This window comes from Cynocephalus volans, chromosome 1 (assembly GCF_027409185.1).
Source record: "Cynocephalus volans isolate mCynVol1 chromosome 1, mCynVol1.pri, whole genome shotgun sequence".
In the NCBI taxonomy this organism is placed as follows: Eukaryota; Metazoa; Chordata; class Mammalia; order Dermoptera; family Cynocephalidae; genus Cynocephalus; species Cynocephalus volans.
This window is the reverse complement of record NC_084460.1, coordinates 10,315,462-10,332,608: the sequence shown is the minus strand read 5'-3', so window position 1 is coordinate 10,332,608 and position 17,147 is coordinate 10,315,462. Positions and strand designations below refer to the sequence as shown.

General features: G+C 41.7%; 1 protein-coding gene and 1 pseudogene across 7 annotated transcripts in view; both read left to right on the top strand.

The window, feature by feature from the left end:
• DZANK1 (double zinc ribbon and ankyrin repeat domains 1) overlaps window positions 1-17,147 on the top strand; it is an 85,824-nt gene that overhangs the window by 60,143 nt on the left and 8,534 nt on the right. For all 7 annotated transcript variants that reach the window (XM_063098982.1, XM_063098973.1, XM_063098965.1 and 4 more), the window contains 2 exons: window positions 10,254-10,357; window positions 15,787-15,861. In XM_063098982.1, the coding sequence (XP_062955052.1) occupies window positions 10,254-10,357; window positions 15,787-15,861 (179 nt within the window). The remainder of the gene's footprint in view (window positions 1-10,253; window positions 10,358-15,786; window positions 15,862-17,147) is intronic.
• On the top strand, window positions 11,457-12,192 carry LOC134364404 (phosphomannomutase 2-like; annotated as a pseudogene).

The window sequence follows — 17,147 nt, the reverse complement described above, 5'->3', positions numbered from 1 at the left end:
GTGACAGTCAATCTAATTACCAAGATAGCTGCTAAGCGATTACCCTGTGGGTAGCATATATGGCATGGACACACAGGACAAAGGGATGATTCATATCCCAGATGGGATGGAGCTGGATGGCAAAAGGTTTCATCACATTACTCAGAAAAGCACACAATTGAAAACTTATGAATTATTTCTGGAATTTTCCGTTTAATATATCTGGGCCATGGTTGACAGCCGGGTAACTAAAGCCACAGAAAGTGAAGCTGTGGATAAGGGGGAGATCTGTATATAGTTTGTGGTATGGTTTGAATATGTCCCCTTTAAAATTCATGTTGAAGCTTAAACCCCATTGTGGTGGTATTAAGAGGTGGGGCCTTTTGGAGGGTGATTAAGTCATGAGGGCAGAGCCCTTATAAATGGATTAGTCCCTTACAAAAGGGCTGGAGGGAACTAGTTTAGGCCCTTTTTTGCCCGTCCACTGTTCCACCATGTGAGGACACAGGGTTTTTCTACTCTGGAGGACACAACAGCAAAGCACCACTATGGAAGCAGAGAGATCAGACCGTCATCAGACACTGAACTGCTGGCACCTTGATCTTGGACTTCCAGCCTCCAGAACTGTGAGAAATAATTTGTTTTTTATAAATTACCCAGTCTCAAATACACTAAAACAGTTTGCTAGTATTTTATTGAAGATTTTTGTGTCTATAAGAAATATTTGTCTGCAGTTTCCTTTCCTTGCGATGTCTTTGATTTTGGTATCAGGCTAATACTGACCTTAAAGAATGAGTTAGGAACTCTTCTCTCCTCTTCTTTTTTTGGAAGTGTTTATGAAGAATTGGTATTAACTCTTCTTTCAATGTATAGTAAAATTCATCTGTGAAACCATTTGGGCCTGAGCTTTGTCTAATGGATAATTTTGGTAACGAATCTATTTCTTATAGAAATTTTCTGTTTTTTGTTGAATCAGTTTTGATAGTTTGTGTATTTTTAGATATTTATCCATTTGATTTGATTTATTTGTTAGCATACAATTATTTGTAATATTCCTTTATAATCCTTTTTATTTTAGTTGGTAGTGATTTTCTCTATTTCATTTCTTTTTTTTTTTTCTTTTGAGATTTTAGTTCCTATTTTATATACATATTTACTTTTTAATTTTTTAATTAACGTAATAATTGTACATATTTGTGGGGTACAGAGGAATATTTTTATGCATGTTTATACTGTACGATGATCAGATAAGGCTAATTAGCAAACTCATCACTGCAAACATTTATTATTTCTTTGTGATGAGAACATTTGAACTTCTCTCATCTATCCACTTGAAAATATACAATAATTGCTAATTATAGATACCTAGCACTACTATCAAATACTAGAACTTATTCTTTCTATCTAGATGTAATTCTGTATCCTTTAACCAACTTCTTCCTATCTCCTCTTTCCCCTGCCTTTCTTTGCCTCTAGTAATTCTACTCTCCAGTAATTTAAGATATCTCTCTTTTTCTTGGTCACTCTAGCTAAAGGTTTGTCAATTTTGTTGATATTTTCCAAGAATCAACTTTTGGTTTTTTCAATTTTCTATTGTTTTTCTATTCTGTATTTCATTAAGTTCCACTCTAATCTTCATTATTTCTAATCTTCTTTATTCTTGCTTTAGGTTGGGTTTACTTTTCTTTTTCTAGTTTCTTAAGGTCAAAGGTTAGGGTGTTATTTTTGAGATCTGTCTTCTTAATGTGGGCATTTACAGCTATACATTTCTTTGCGCATTGCTTTCACTGCGTCCCGTAAATTTTGTGTATCTTCATTTTCTTTCAACAAAGTACTTCCAGTTTCCCTTGTGATTTATTTTTTTACCCAATGATTGTTTAAGAGCGTGCTATTTAATTTCCAACTAATTGTGAATTTTTCAGTTTTCCTTCTGTGATTGGTTTCTAACTTCATATTGTTGTGGTAGAAGAAAATGCTAAGTATGGTATCTTTTTAAATCAATTGAGACTTAATATGGTCTAATATATGGTCTATCCTGGAGAGTGTTCCAAGTGTACTTCAGAAGAATATATGTTCTGCCATTTTGGGGTGAAGTGTTCTATAAATGTCTGTTAGGTCTCATTTTTTTTTAGTGTTGTTTGAGTATTCTGTTTCTTGTTGATTTCTACCTAATTGTCCTATATATTATTGAAAATGGGGTATTAAAGTATCCAACTATTGTTATTAAACGGTCTATTTTTCCCATCATTTCTGTCAGTTTTGGTTCTCTGTTGTTAGGTGCATGCATATATATTTATAATTGTTATACCTTCCTGATAACCCTTTTTATCACTAAAAATGTCTCATTTTTATCTAGTAATTTTTTTGTTTCAAACTCTATTTTGTCTGGTACTAATATAGCCACTTCAGCTTTCTTATGCTTGCTGTTTCCATTATATATCTTTTTCTATCTTTTACCTTTCAATCTATGTGTGTCTTTGAATGTAAAATGTATCTTCTATAGACAGTATATAGTTGGCTTGTATTTTTATTGTTTGACAATCTCTATTTTTTCATTGGATTGTTTAATCCATTCATTTTAATGTTAATATTGATAAAGTTGGATTCATGCCTTTCATTTTACTTTTTGTTTTCTAAATGCCTTTTTTTGTTCCTCTATTTCTCCTTTACAGTTTTCTTTTGCATTGCATATTTTCTAATATAACATTTTTATTTCTTTGATGATTTTTTCTCAATATATTTTGAATTATTTCCTTAGTAGTTGCTCTAGGCTTACTTTATACATCTTATCAGAATATGCTCTGGGTTTATACAGTGATGCTCCACATAATGACATTTCAGTCAACAATGGACCCCATATACGATGGTGGTCCCATTAGATTATAATAGCTATACCATATAACCTAAGTGTGTAGTAGTCTATAACTTCTAAGTTTTTAGAAGTTTACTCTATGATGTTCACACAGTGATGAAATTGCTTCACAATGCATTTCCGAGAACGTATCCCCTTTGTTAAGCAACACATGACTATACCAACTTAATTCCAGTGAGATATAGAAATGCTACTCCTGTAGCTCAATTCCCTCTTTCCAGTTTTTGTGGTATGTTTTATATAGTGTTATGTTTATATATATGCTAGAAATCTCCAAAGCACTGTTATAACCATTAATTTATTAGCTTCTATCTCTTAAAGATGATGAAAGAAGAAAGAACTATTATAAATTTATGGCTTTTGTTACATTAGCATTTTGTTTTTCTCATTTCTATTTCACTTGTTTTTTCCTTTGGATTCAGGTTACCATCTGGAGCCATTTCCTTAGTCCAATAAAGCTTTGTTCTCACCCACCTCCTTTAGGTTGTTACTGGTCAATATATGTTACATTTCTATTTGTCATAGGCCAATGATTGTATACATACTGTTTTATATAATTGTTTTTAAAATGTGTTAAGAGAAGAAAAGAAATATGCATTTACAGCTGGCTTGAGAGGGAAGAACCACTCGGATTCTGTCAAGCAAAAAAAAAAAGGAAATATGCGTTTATAATGTCTTTTATAGTTACATAATTACCTTTATCAGTACTCTTTATGTTTTTTGTGTGGATTCACATTACTGTCTGGGGTCATTTGCTTTCAGCCTGAAGTATTTCATTTTGTATTTCTTATAAGGTGGGTCTGCTAGCAATGAATTCTCTATTTTTGTTTATCTGGGAATGTCTTGATTTTGCCTTCATTTTTGAAAGATATTTTTTCTGGGTATAGGAAGCTTGGTTGACAGTTTTTTCTTTGAGCACTTTGAATATGTTATCCCACTGTCTTCTGGCCTCCATTATTTCTCATAAGAGGTCTGCTACTGGTACATTGAGGATCCCTTGTATGTGATGAGTCACTTCTCTCACTGCTTTCAAGATTCTCTCTTTGTCTTTCAACAATTTGATTATGTGTCTTACTGTGGATCTCTTTGAGTTTATTCTACTTGGAGTTTGTTGTGCTTCTTAGATGTGTAAATTCATGTCTTTAATCAAATTTGGAAGGTGTTTGCCCATTATCTTTTCAAATATGTTTTCTGCCCCTAGCTCTGTCTCCTCTCCTTTTGGGATTCTCATTATGCATATGTTGGTATGCTTGATAGTTTCCCACAGGTGTATTAGGCTCTGCTTATTTTCTTCATTCTTTTTTCTCTCTGTTCTTTCCATTGCAGAATATCTATCAATCTTTTAGTTTGCTAATTATATTGTATGCCAGTTCAAATCTACTGTTGAGTTCCTCTGGTGAATTTTGTATTTGTTGTTGTACCTTTCTGCTACACAATTTCTGTTTGGTTCTCCTTTTATGTAATTTCTGTTTGTTTATATTCTCTATTTCATGAAGCATTGTCTTCATACCTTCTTTTACTTTTTAAAGCATGGTATCAAAAGATAAAATTACAAGACTTAGTCTAAAGATCTTAATTGGCTTTATTTGTGATTCTAGAATTGGGCAACACTTTATTCCATAAAATAGAATGAGTGTTCCAATGAGCTGAGCAGAGGTTGTTGGTTTTATAGACTGAGACAGACTGAAGAAAGCAGAAATGAAGAACAAAATTAGTCATTTCAAAGTTATTTTCCTTGTAAGTCAGGAACAGGGAAACAACAAGAAATAAATAACTGATTAATTAACATTAGGTTACTTCACGATACTTTTTATTGTAAGGATTAAAATCAGAGGGAACTTTATTGTCATGCAGACTGCAACTGGCCTATTTGGGAAACATGAATATCATCTCCTTCTTCTGATTTCTCAGAAGGTGAGATAACAACTTAGTTTTGCATTGGTTACTTGGAACTGTAGTATGAGTGACTCCATTTTGATTTTTAGTCTGGTCTTTTGGGGCCTATTGCAGGAGCTTAGTCCAAAACAATGGCCTTCTATAATTTTTGTTTAAAAATGATTGCCTTTAGTTGCTTGGACATATTTATAATAGCTACTTTGAAGTCTTTGTTAAATCTCCAACATCTGGTTGCTGTCACAGGCAATCTCTGATGCCTCCTTTTTGCCCCTGTGTTTGGGTCAGAGTTTCCTTGTTTCTTTGCCTATCTGGTGAATTTTTGTTTGAAACTGTGGACATTTTAGATAATATATTGTATCAGCTCTGGGTGCTGACCTCCCCTCCAGGTTTGTTATTGTTATTTGCTTGTCTCTTTGTTTAGTGACCAGCTGGTCATTTTAGTGAACTCTATTTCACCCCCATGGTGTGAAGCTTCTGGTGTTGCTCTTGAAAAGTGTATGTAGTCTTGGCATGTACCCTGTCACCCTGGGATGAGGCTGGTTTTAGCAAGGCTTTCTTGACTATCTCTTTCCCTGACCACACCCAGCCATTAAGCTCCACTTATTGCTGCCTGATTGCTCTATTGTTTTCAACTGTCTCTGGGGTATAAATTGCTCCACAGACTGATCTAATTAAATTTGGAATCCTTTACAGGGAGAGTTTTTTTAGGTCAGTGTTTGAATGTTTTTCTGATGTCTTAGCTGTTTATTTCCCTGGTTCTCCTGATAAATTGACCAGCTAATGATTTAGCCCATATTTCTAATGAATCTACCAGTCTTCTTTTAATTGCTTTTTACCATACCCTCCATCGTTTTGAGAGTAGTCTTAGGCTTCAACTTTCCCACGCTTTGTTGCAAGTGAAGTCAGTTCCTTTAGGGAGAGATTTGAACTCTGCCGTTTGATGGCCTGCCTCTTCCCCTGGGCAAACTCTCTGAGCCTGTGCTCTGGATCAGGGGGTGGAGACAATGGCTTATCCCTCTCAGAGGGATGCCCTTACCTTAGGGGCTGGGCACCCAGCAGAGGGGGTCGTAGCTGTAGCCTCTGGTTTTCTTGACTTGCCTCTCAACATGGTACTTGTGCTGAATGAGCCATGAATAGGTTATCTGAACCCAGCATTTTCAGTGCACCAGACCCAAGGTAGAACCTCCATCCCATGAGAGGTGACAGGGAAGAAAATGGGAGCCTCCACCTCTGAATTACACTTGCCCAGAACTTAGCGTGTGCAACAGGCAGTTAGGCAGGATGAGAAATACTGAAGTCCTGTCACTCCTGAGAAGATACTTCAGCTCTCCAACTGGGAGCTGGGAGGGGAGGGAGTCCTGTGTTGTTAGCTGTGTCTTTAAGTAGTTATTGTGGTGGTTGTTGTTTTATACAGTTTCACTGGGTATTGGGTTCACTAAACTCCCCAGTCTGCCATGCCAGAAGCTGATCATTCCCAGCTCCTCTCTTGCCCTCTGGATTTCCCTACTTGGAGTCAGAACCCAGTCCACAGTCTGGTTGGCAACTTCTGGGCATGAGTGTGGTATCAGTCCTATGATAGATTATCTGTAGAGATGGTGTTTTTGAGCATTTCTGTTGCTTATAACTAAATACTTGGAACTGAGTGATTTATTAAAAAAATGGAATTTACTGCTTACAGTTTCTGAGGCTGAAGCCCAGAGAACACATCTGATGAGAGCCTTCATGGTTGCGACCATGACGGCAGAGTATCACATTGTGAAAAAGGTGGAACAAAGAAAGCAGAGAGAGTAACCTCATTCACTCTCCTTTTAAAGCCCTCCAAACCACACCCTTGACCACCATTATTAATCCATTCATTACAGCATGGTCCTACAATCTAATCACCTCTTCCATGTCCCACCTTTCAGTTACCAGAATAGGGTTTCCCACCCTCAACAGTTTACAGTGGGGATTAAGCCTCAGTGAGATTGGGAGGGTGGGCATCCCTTCTACAGCAGATGGCTAGAATGATTCCTCACATCCTTCTGGTCCACAAGAGGAAGAGTCTGTTTTTCTTCCTTTGGAGCCTGTGTAACTGAATAAAAGTTCATTACCTGATGTGCAGCAAGTCCAACACTGAGACACCGATCTTTGCAGCAGAAAAAAATGTTTACTTGCAAGACAGCCAAGCAAAGAAATGGAGGAGTCTCAGATCCACCTTCTCCATGGCGGGGAGTTAGGAACATTTATGGGGAATGAATTGGGAGTAGTGAGGGTCCTATAGGACAGTGATTGGATAAAGGGTTTGAGGAAGTTCTCCAGCAATCTACACAAGCTCAGGCTGTCTGCATGCTGCTTCATACATCGCATGTTCAAAAAATGGCAGCGTTAGCATGACTGGAGGTGGAGTTTTGGGCCCTCAGATGTCAAAAGATCACCCAGAGGACACTCATACAGGCTCAGAAGGGAGGTCTGTGGGCACATCCAGTTCAGACAGGTTTGTGCTGGATGAAGCTGACTCTGAGGGTCCTGAAAAACATCTTAGCCAAACAGTGTGTGACTTTTGCATCAGAGATGTTGTCTTAAAAAACAGAAAGCAAGAAGAAAAATCTTATGGTCTTGGCTCATCTATTTTAGTTATGCATATGTCAGTAGTCTCACAGAAAGTTTGTCAGTGAATTTTATTGGCAAGACAAAGAGCAAGCTAAATAAAAAATAAAATTTTAATTTCTTAATTAAAATCACCAGTTTCATCTGGACTGGCTTTATGACTTACTTTGACCAATAGAAAATGGTAGAAGAGACACCATGACAGTTCTAGTTCTTGGCCTGAAGAGGACTGAAAGCTTCTACTTACTCTCTAGGAAGCCAACACTATGTAAAGAAGTTCAGTATAGATTCCTAAATGAGGAGAGGTGCCACATGGAGGAGAACAGAGGCACCCCAGCCAAAAGCCAACACAAAGACTCCAGGCATTAGAATGAGTGCAGACAGCAACCATGAGAAGAGAGAGGCCCAGCCATCCCAGTCCGATGCCAGCAGCTTGTGCCTCAGCCTTATGGATATGACCATCTTAGGTCCCCCAGCCCCAGCTGAGATGGCTCAGCTGACACCATGTGGAGCAGATGAGCCATCCCTACAGAGCACTGACCACGTTCTCGACCCGCAGAAGTGTGAATGATAAAGTGGTTGATGCTTTAAACCACTAAGTTCTGGGTGTTTTGTTTGGCAGCAATAGATAATAGAAACAGGTCTTCAGTTTCCTATAGTGGCAGGCAATCCCCTCTTCAGCCTGAGCTGGAAGGGAGCAGACCTCACCTCTCAAAGGAGGACTCACAGTCTCACAATGACCCTTTCCGAAGGACCCCCTCACAAAGTCCTCTCAATGCTTTTTGAGAACTGAGATTTTATCTTGGAATAGTATGTCTATTATATTGTAGATTATCAGGCAGAAATTTTTAACATACTTTGTAGCACTAAGGCTAATGTCGGAATCCTGCTCACAGCACCAATTGTTGAGCTAGGGCTGGGTCTGGAGCTCACAGACCCCTCAAGCCCGTTCACAGACTGGGTCACAAACCCTTCACATGCCAGGCTGGGTCTTCAGACCCCTCACACACCAGGCTGCGTCGCCAGACCCCTCACACGCAGGTCTATGAGCTAGGCAACCAGCAAACAGGTCCTTGGAAGCCGTCGGTTGGAAAGCATGGCTGCACAGAGGGGCATCCGCCCGAGGCAGTTGGTGTCAGCCAAAGCCGGGGCGACACGCATGCGCATCAACTCCACCTACACACACAATTGCTTACTGACCACCCCAAACCGGCCCTGAGGCAAGAGGAGCTTGATTAAATTATTCTATTTTCCCAACATGCTCCTACATTTATATAGATTTATTTGCATATTACCTGTGATCCCTAGAATGTATGTTACTCGGTTCACTCCTATATTCCAGCCCTAGGAAAGTGCATGACACATAGTAGATGCTCAAATGTTTGTGGAATGAATGACTCCTTTGTGCTACACACTGTGCTAGGCTCAGTGTGATCTTTAGTGTTATCCCAGTTACTCGTAGTGGACCCTTGTGATGTCCCACACCAGATCTCCTCAGCCCACGTGATTTCAGTGCAGTGGACAGTTCCATGCATCGTTGCTAGCCATATGTCATCAAATGTCCCACATATTCTCTTGGCTTGGCTTCCTCTGACTTTCTCCAGAACAGCAGAGGGCTGCTTATCCATGGGCAGGTGCAACCCAGAAGTCCTAGGGAGTTAACACTACTAGTAGTTAATGTTACTCTCCATGTAGGGGAGGGAGCTGGACAGCAAATGCCCCAGTTTCTCTGTCCTTTAATGGACAACTCTGAGGTATGTTCTTCATGGTTCCTCATAGGTACGCAGTAGGATCCACCCCAGCCGCCCATAGTATTAACCAGTTTTTAACACATTCTTTCTTCCCTCCCTTCCCTGTCTTGCTGTTTCTACTCCATCATTTGTGCTTCCCAGGATACCTTCCTAGGAAAATACCTGTCCTAAGTCTTTGTCTCAGGCTCTGCTTTCAGGAGGACCCAAACCAAGACACTTAAGTTCTCTTATTTAATGTCATAATAATGTATGAGGTAGGAGGTATTGGTCCCATTTTACAAATAAGGAAAGTAAAGCTAAGCAAGATTTAAGTGTCAGGCTCAAGTTCACTAATAAGCTAGTAAATGATAGATTTAGGATTTGAATGCAGGCTTGTCTGAACTCCAAATCATGTGTTCTTTCCACTAAACCATGCTGGGTGACCTTGGAAAAAACCACTGATTGCCCTCAGCTTCAGTGTCCTCACTGGTAAAAAGATGAAGTGGAATGTGATGTGGGTTTGTGGCCACAGGGCAGAGCAGGGAAGTAAAGGCAGGTGATGCTGCAGGGGCTGTGGCTGGCTGGAGGGCCCATGCCCTGACAAAAGCCGTCGGCCATTCCTCCGCCCCAGGCACTGAGCCTGTGCTGGAAGGCAGGCCCAGTGCTGCTGCGTCTTTTACCTGCACGGGAGAAACCAGACATCCAGACTCCTGTGAAACCTCCCAGGTTTTAAATGGTGGCAGCTAATTCAAATGTTTCATGTGTGTTAAGTGTGTTTAATTAATTCAAATGTGTGGGAAGGGACGTAAGGGAACTTTTTGGAATAATGGAAATCTTCTGTATATTGGTTGGGATGTATAAATTTGCCAAAACTCAAACTTGTCTATTTAAAATATTATATAAGTTACACGTGGGATAGAATAATAGAAAAAAGAAATGAACCTATGCATAGCAATCAAACTGTGTTATTTTGAGATTCTATAATATTCTATGATTTAGCATGTGTAACAAGAAGCTAGGGGAAAAAAATGGAACTTATTCCAGTGTCTAGTTAAGGTCCAATAAGGAAAAACCATCACAAAGTTTGGCAAAGGAAAATAACCTCTCTGAGAACATGTGTCCCACACTAGCATTTTTCTTCACCTCAGGAGAATTATCCATATGGTTGGGTTTCTCTTCTTTTTTAGGATATTGGAGAAAACAATTGGATCACATCTCTGCTCACCTCAGGTCTTATGCTCAGAACAACCCTGAATTCCGGGCCTTGATTGCAGAGCCCAGGATGGGAAAGGTGGGTGAGGTGAAATTTCCACTCCAGAGCATCCAGGGGATTAGGCTGAGGGTACCCTGCATGCACTTTGCCTGAAGTCGCCCCTCGTTTGGCTCCTTTCCCTTTTCTGCTCTGCTTTCCACACCTCTCCCTTGTGAGCTCTGTCATAATAAATCACTTGCACATGAGGATTGTCCCAGGGTCTGCTTCTGGGGCACCCGACCAAAGACAGTGAGGTTCTGAACATTGAGCAGAGCTCGCCTGGGGTCCTAGGCGGGAGCCAAAGGCAGCATCCCCTGCCTGGAAGCAGGCAAGAAGCATGCCGAAAACACCCCTTCCACACTGGTGGCCCACCACAGCCACCACCTCAGCCATGGCTGCTGCACAAGTGGCTCAGTGCCACAGCCGTAGCCACAGCCACCGTGCAGGCGGTCCACCAGACACTCGACTGCAGTGACACAAGGAGAATTACCAGTAGTGACCGGAAAAAGAAAAGACGTCTCTCTCCTCGAAGCCCACTCCAGAGTAATAGAAGAAGCAACTGCTCTACCATGCCCCTGCTTTCTTTCTGATTTTAGTAATTTTGGTCTTCTCGCTTTTTTCTTGGTCAGTTTAGATAAAGGTTTGCAAATTTTGTTGATCTTTTTAAAGAATCAACTTTTGGTTTTGTTGATGTTCTCTATTGTTTTTTAATTCCCTGTTTCATGTATTTCTGTTGTAATCTTTGTTATTTCCTACTTATATTTGCTCTTGGTTTAGTTTGCTGTTCTTTTTCTTTCTTCTTAAGGTAGAAGTTTTTTACATTACTGATATGGGGTTTTTCTTATTTTTAATATAGGTGCTTACAAAAATAAATTTTCCTCTAAGCACTGCATGAGCCCTGCATCCTATAAATTTTGATATGTTGTGCTTTGATCTTAATCTCAAAGTACTCTCTAATTTCCCTGTGATTTTTCTATTTACTCATTGTTTATTTAGGCAAGTGTTGTTTAATTTCCACACATTTGTAAATTTTCTAGATTTCCTCCTGTTATTTTGGTCAGAGAACATATATTCTATGATCTTAGTTTTTAAAATTTTATTAAGACTTGATTTGGAGTTGTGGATGGACCCTGGGGACATGGCGGTGCCTGGCCCAGTGCTCTGCCTCTTTGACGTGGATGGGACCCTGATGGCCCTGCGGCAGAAAATTACCAAAGAAATGGATGGCTTTCTACAAAAATTGAGACAGAACATCAAAATTTGAGTGGTAGGCAGGTCAGGCTTTGAGAAAGTGCGGGAACAACTGGGAAATGATGTGGTTGAAAGTACAATTATGTTTTTCCAGAAAATGGCTTGTTAGCATACAAAGATGGGAAACTCTTGTATAAATAGAATATTCAGGGTCACCTGAGTGAGGCCCTAATCCAAGATTTAATCAACTACTGTCTGAGCTACACTTCGAAAATAAAACTCCCAAAGAAGAGGGGTATTTTCATTGAATTCCGAAATGGGATGTTAAATGTGTCCCTTACTGGAAGAAGCTGCAGCCAAGAAGAACACATTGAGTTCTACGAACTTGATAAGAAAGAAAACATAAGTCAAAAATTTGTAGCAGATCTGTAGAGTTTGCAGGAAAAGGCCTCATGTTTTCCACAAGAGGTCAGATCAGCTTTGATGTCTTTCCTGATGGATGAGACAAAAGTTATTGCCTGCAACACATGCAAAATGACTGTTATAAGACCATTTATTTATTTTGAGACAAAACCATGCCAGGTGGCAATGACCATGAGATCTTCACAGACCCAAGAACCGTGGGCTACACTGTGGCAGTGCCCAAGGATACGTGCAGGCTCTGTGAAGAGCTCTTCTCCTGACTTGGAGGGGTCCTGGCCAATAAGCCCGAGCTGAGCGCCCTCTCTCCCGTGCAACTCGCCTCCAGCCCCCAGGCCTATTCTCCAGCTGTGCCAATCATGGCCCTTCTGGACCTCTGCAGCCTCGCTTGGCAGGGCACCCACCTTCTACCCCAACCCAAGATGCCTGCATCTCCACTGCCAGCAGCAGTCAGAAGGGAGAAGAAAAGACTTGTCAAGAATGGCTTTATTCCCCACCCCACCCCCAGGCCAAGACCAACCAGATGTGTGCAGTCACAGTACACATGGTTTGGGGACTTCCCCATCAGTCTAGAGGGATGCAGAAAGATCACATGTGCCTGAACCCTTCTGCTTTACAGGGCTTGTGAAAATGTAACGGGTTAATGTTTGAGCCCCTCCATTGACACCAAAAAGGTAGATTTGGTGATGAGAAAGAGAGAAAGGATAAGACATCTGCACTGACCCAGCCCAGGACGGAAGTTTAAGACCACTTCCTGAAATGAGGCTCCCTCCCCAGCAATGGAGGCTTTGCTGTGAGCCTGCAGCTGAAGGCCCGGAGGGGCTCTGTGTTTACCAACGCAGCTTCCTGGACAGATGGCTGGCCAAGGGACAACTGACCCCAAGGAGCTTGCACCTCAGCTGGCCTGGAACTTGGGGTCAGCTCTGTATTCACTACACTTTGAATAACCTGGTTGCTTTTCTGGAAGCATCGAGACAGAAAGAAGTAGGAACCAACAACTGCAGTGGTGAGTTGGCCCTGGGAAAGCAGTCCCGCAGCATGCCAGTTCTGAACTCAGGGATAGAGAAACTAACTTCGCCAAAAGGACCTTCTCCTTGTTGGACCTGGCTGGCCTCCCAGGGGCGTTATGCACCCCTAGTTTCTTAGGGATTGGATGGGAGCCTGGGTAGGGACAGGAAAAGGAGCCGCACTTTATGGTTAGCATTTCCCCCAGGCCCTCACCCAGACTTGCACTTGAGGGAGTGGGAGCAGCCGCAGTTGGGCTGTGTCCCTCACTCCTCCCTCCCACGGTCTGCATGAAACTGGAAGGAAGCTCATGGGACTCTTCCAGGGCATGGTGGAAGAAAGCTTTTCAAGGAAACAGTTCACATGTCACTTTTAAGTATGTGGAAATGCAGGGACCCATCAACCCTCCTCTGGGTGCTCGCTGACCTGAAACTGGGGCCAGGTATTCTCTGCACCACCCACCTCCCAGCCCAGCCAGGGGTCATCAATGACAAGACCGGTTCCCTCCAAACCTCCCCCCAACTACTCGGGCTTGTCTCAGCTGCAGATCAGGTTGGTGACAGCAGGAAGAAAGGCCGGCTTATGGACCCTGCCCTTCACCCACCCCCTTTCCTGCATACAAGATTGGTGTTCCTCAGTGACTTCCAGGATACAGCCAGACAGCGGCATCTCTCCTTGTTGAATTTTGCCAGTGATACTGTAATGACCTTTCCAAATGAAAAGTTGCACACTAAAGTGATTTTATTCTTAAAAGGAAAAAAAAAAAAAAGACTTGTTTTGTGGCCAAAAATAAAATAAATAAACATACTTCCCTATTAAAAAAGACAAAGAAAGAAGGTTCTGAACATCTCATGCTTAGATGCCACACACTGTGGAAACTCAGATGGTCAGAGCTAAAGACCTAGGACGAGTTTAGTGCACCTAAATTGTGCACTTAAATCATACACTGTTAATCTGTGACTGCAGTAGGAATCCTAAGAGTTGCCGTTTTACAGTGCACTCAGTATCAGCATCACGTTCCTCATTCTAGTCCTCATAACAAACCTGCAACGGAGGAGTATCACCTTTGTGGCAGTTTTTAAAAATGGCCAGAAATTCCTTGATAGTCTTCTCCAGTGGTAGAATCTATGTCCCCTCCCTTTGAATCTGGGTGGGTCTGTGACATTCTGACTAATAAGAGTATGGTGGAAGTGATGCTATGGGACTTCCAAGGCTTGCTCACACAAGGCCACACAGCTTCCTCTTGCTTGGCACACTCGTCTCCAACACTCCTTCGTGGAGCCAGCCACCCTGCTATGACAAGCCCAAGACACATGTAGGTGCACCCATCTAAGCCCCCACTGGACCTGGTCCTCGAGTCATCCCAGCTCAGGAGCCAGGTGGATGAATGACCACACTCTGGATGATTCCAGCCACCTCTAGGCATTTGAGTCTTCTCAGCTGAGGCCTCAGACCTGTGGAGCAAAGACAAGCTGTCTCTGCTGTCCCCTGTCTGAATCCATGAACATAGCACAGTGGTGCTTGTTTAGTGGTGCTTTGATTGGGGTGGTTTTTTACACTGCAATAGATAGTCAGAACAAGCCTTATTTGACATCCAGAAAAACAGGCTCAGAGATGTCTGGTAACCTGCCCAAGACTACACTGCTTGGTCTTGGAGGATTCAGAATTTGAAGCAGGTCTGTCAGAGCCCAAGCCCCATGCCCTTTCTTTGGCACTGTACCGCCATTATAAAGAGACAGCTCTGTGAGAGGCCCTTTCCTCTGTTTATTGCAAGACTAGAAGGAACCTTTTCAAATTAGACCATCCGCTCTTCTGCCACCAAATAGACCAACACTGAAACTGTCTCATTTTCAAGTATTGCTCAATTTCCATTGACAAACTATGTTGGTAGTTTAGAAATTCTTTGGCCTAATCTGAAGGTCTGCAAACTATGGCCTGTGGACAAATATGGCCTGCTGTCCAGTTGTATAAGTAAAGTTTTATTGGATCACAGCTACACCCATTCATTTACTTGCTGTCTGGCCGCTTTGTGCTGCAACAGCAATGTTAAGTTATTTGTGATAGATATCATATGGCCCCCACAAGACCTAAAATATTTACTATCTGACACACTTCCTGAAAACATTTGCTGCTTGCTGGTTGAATCCAAATTCCTCCTGCTACTTACAGAGAAAGCTGCTCAACTGTGAAATTTGTCCCTTAATTGCCAAGGCCTCCCCCTCCCTGCCCCCGCCCCACAATTAGGATACCTTTTCCAGGGTGATGACTGGATAGTCATGTGGTTTAATTAAAGTGGGTCTCTTGAACAAAGTACAAATTTGGATCTTGCTTTCTGATTCAGTGTGGCAGTCTCTGTCTTTTGACTAAATATTTTTTTATAATTAGTGGAATTATAGATATGGCTGGATTTGGGTCTGCCATGTTGCTCTTTGTTTTATATTTCTCATCTCATTTTTGTTCCTCTGTTTTTCTTTTTTTAAAAACATTTTTTATTGTACATGTTTACGGGGTACAGTTTGTTGTTTCAGTACATGCATATATAGTATAACGATCTAATCAGAATAGTTAGCATCTCTGTCACCTAAACGTTTATCATTTCTTTGTGGTTCTAACATTAAAGATCCTCTTTTCTGGCTGTCTTGAAATACACAATACAATATTATCAGCTATCGTCACCCTAAGGCACCAGAACTTATTCTCCCTATCTAACTGTTACTTTTTCTTTTCCTGCCTTCTTTTGTGTTAAATATTTGATTAAATTTAGAGTTCAGCACCTCAGAGTTTCTAGGCTGTTGCTCAAGGTAGTGAGTCCCACACCCATAGTTGTGATTTCTCTCAAACTCTTTTAAAAGCTTATCTCAGCTACTGTCCAGGAAGATGGCTGTGAAGTTAGCATCAGACTGAATTATATTCAAGTCTCAAACAAGGTAAGCAAACCTTCAGAAGTTATTCACTTGAGAATTGACTGAACTCTAGTAAATTGCAGCTTATAGTTTATAGAAATGCTTCTGTGTAATCCATAGAAAGGAAAAGTTTGAAATATGAAGCAACTTAACTGTAGGCAAGCACTTTCATAGAATTAGGTAAATAATTGAACTAAACCTCAGAGAAGCTAGCTTTCAGGCACATAAAGCTATAAAAAGTACCGAAATGATTACCCACCTTCAGCCCTGTAGTTCTCAGTATTGCTTTCTTTCTCACTGAAGTCTGACGGTATGTCTGTGATACACCTGATTTGGGGAAAGACTGACAAAAATGTTTACTGATATGCACTTTGACCTATTTTCATGTATAAAATAAACCAAACTTTGTGGCCATGACTCACCATATCTTCCCTCGTACATGGTGACTGGGGTGTTGCCACAGAGCCTGTAAGTGTATGACAAACATTAATTGATCAATATTAGTGGCTTTAGTTTTATTGGACAAGTCAGAATATATAAAAGGATAATTAGTGGATTAAGAAATGGATAAAGAAGGCCAGGAAAAAGAAGGCAACTAACATTTCTTAGACACTGGCTATCTGCCCGGCAAGGTGCTCACGGTGTCATTAAAACTAGGATAGATACATGGGCCCTGCCTAACTCAAGGGGAGGCTGGGAGTATCAAATGGGCTAATGCACACGGAAGCGCTTTGAAACCAGGTAAACACGAAGGGCTATATGCTTGTGGTTGTGTGGCTGGAGCAAGCTTGGTCAGGGAGGTACTTCAGGAGAAGGGGAGGCAGGGAGCAGATCAAGGCAGGGGAAGGGGCGGAGTGAGCAGGTAGGCAGAGGTAAAGTCTAGCTTTAGCATGACCCATGGGGAGCTCTGGGGCATGAATCCCACCACAGAGTTGTCCCCAGTGGGGGCAGGGAAGGAGCGGCATAACCTCTAGGTCAAGGCAGTGCGTGTCTACTGAGGGCAGTTCTCTCTACCGAAGACGGTCAGCTGTGAGCTGTCAGCAGCCGACCCAGCAGCTGGGATAGGTAGTCTGGCTGTTTAGCGGGAGCTGGGCAGGCCGCCAGCATCATCTACAACGAGCTGTCTGTCAGGTAGAAGTGGAGTAATCATCCCCAGGTTTCCCATGTCTTTTTTCTTAGCACGTGTGCTGTAGTGCTCAGGAGCGGGCGGCCCAGGGCGTGGGGCGGGGTGCTGCGCTGTGCAATTGGTCCAGGTGGGCACGGAGGTCCATGTGTGGCCTATGTTTCTCCCCTCACTTTATAGACACCTT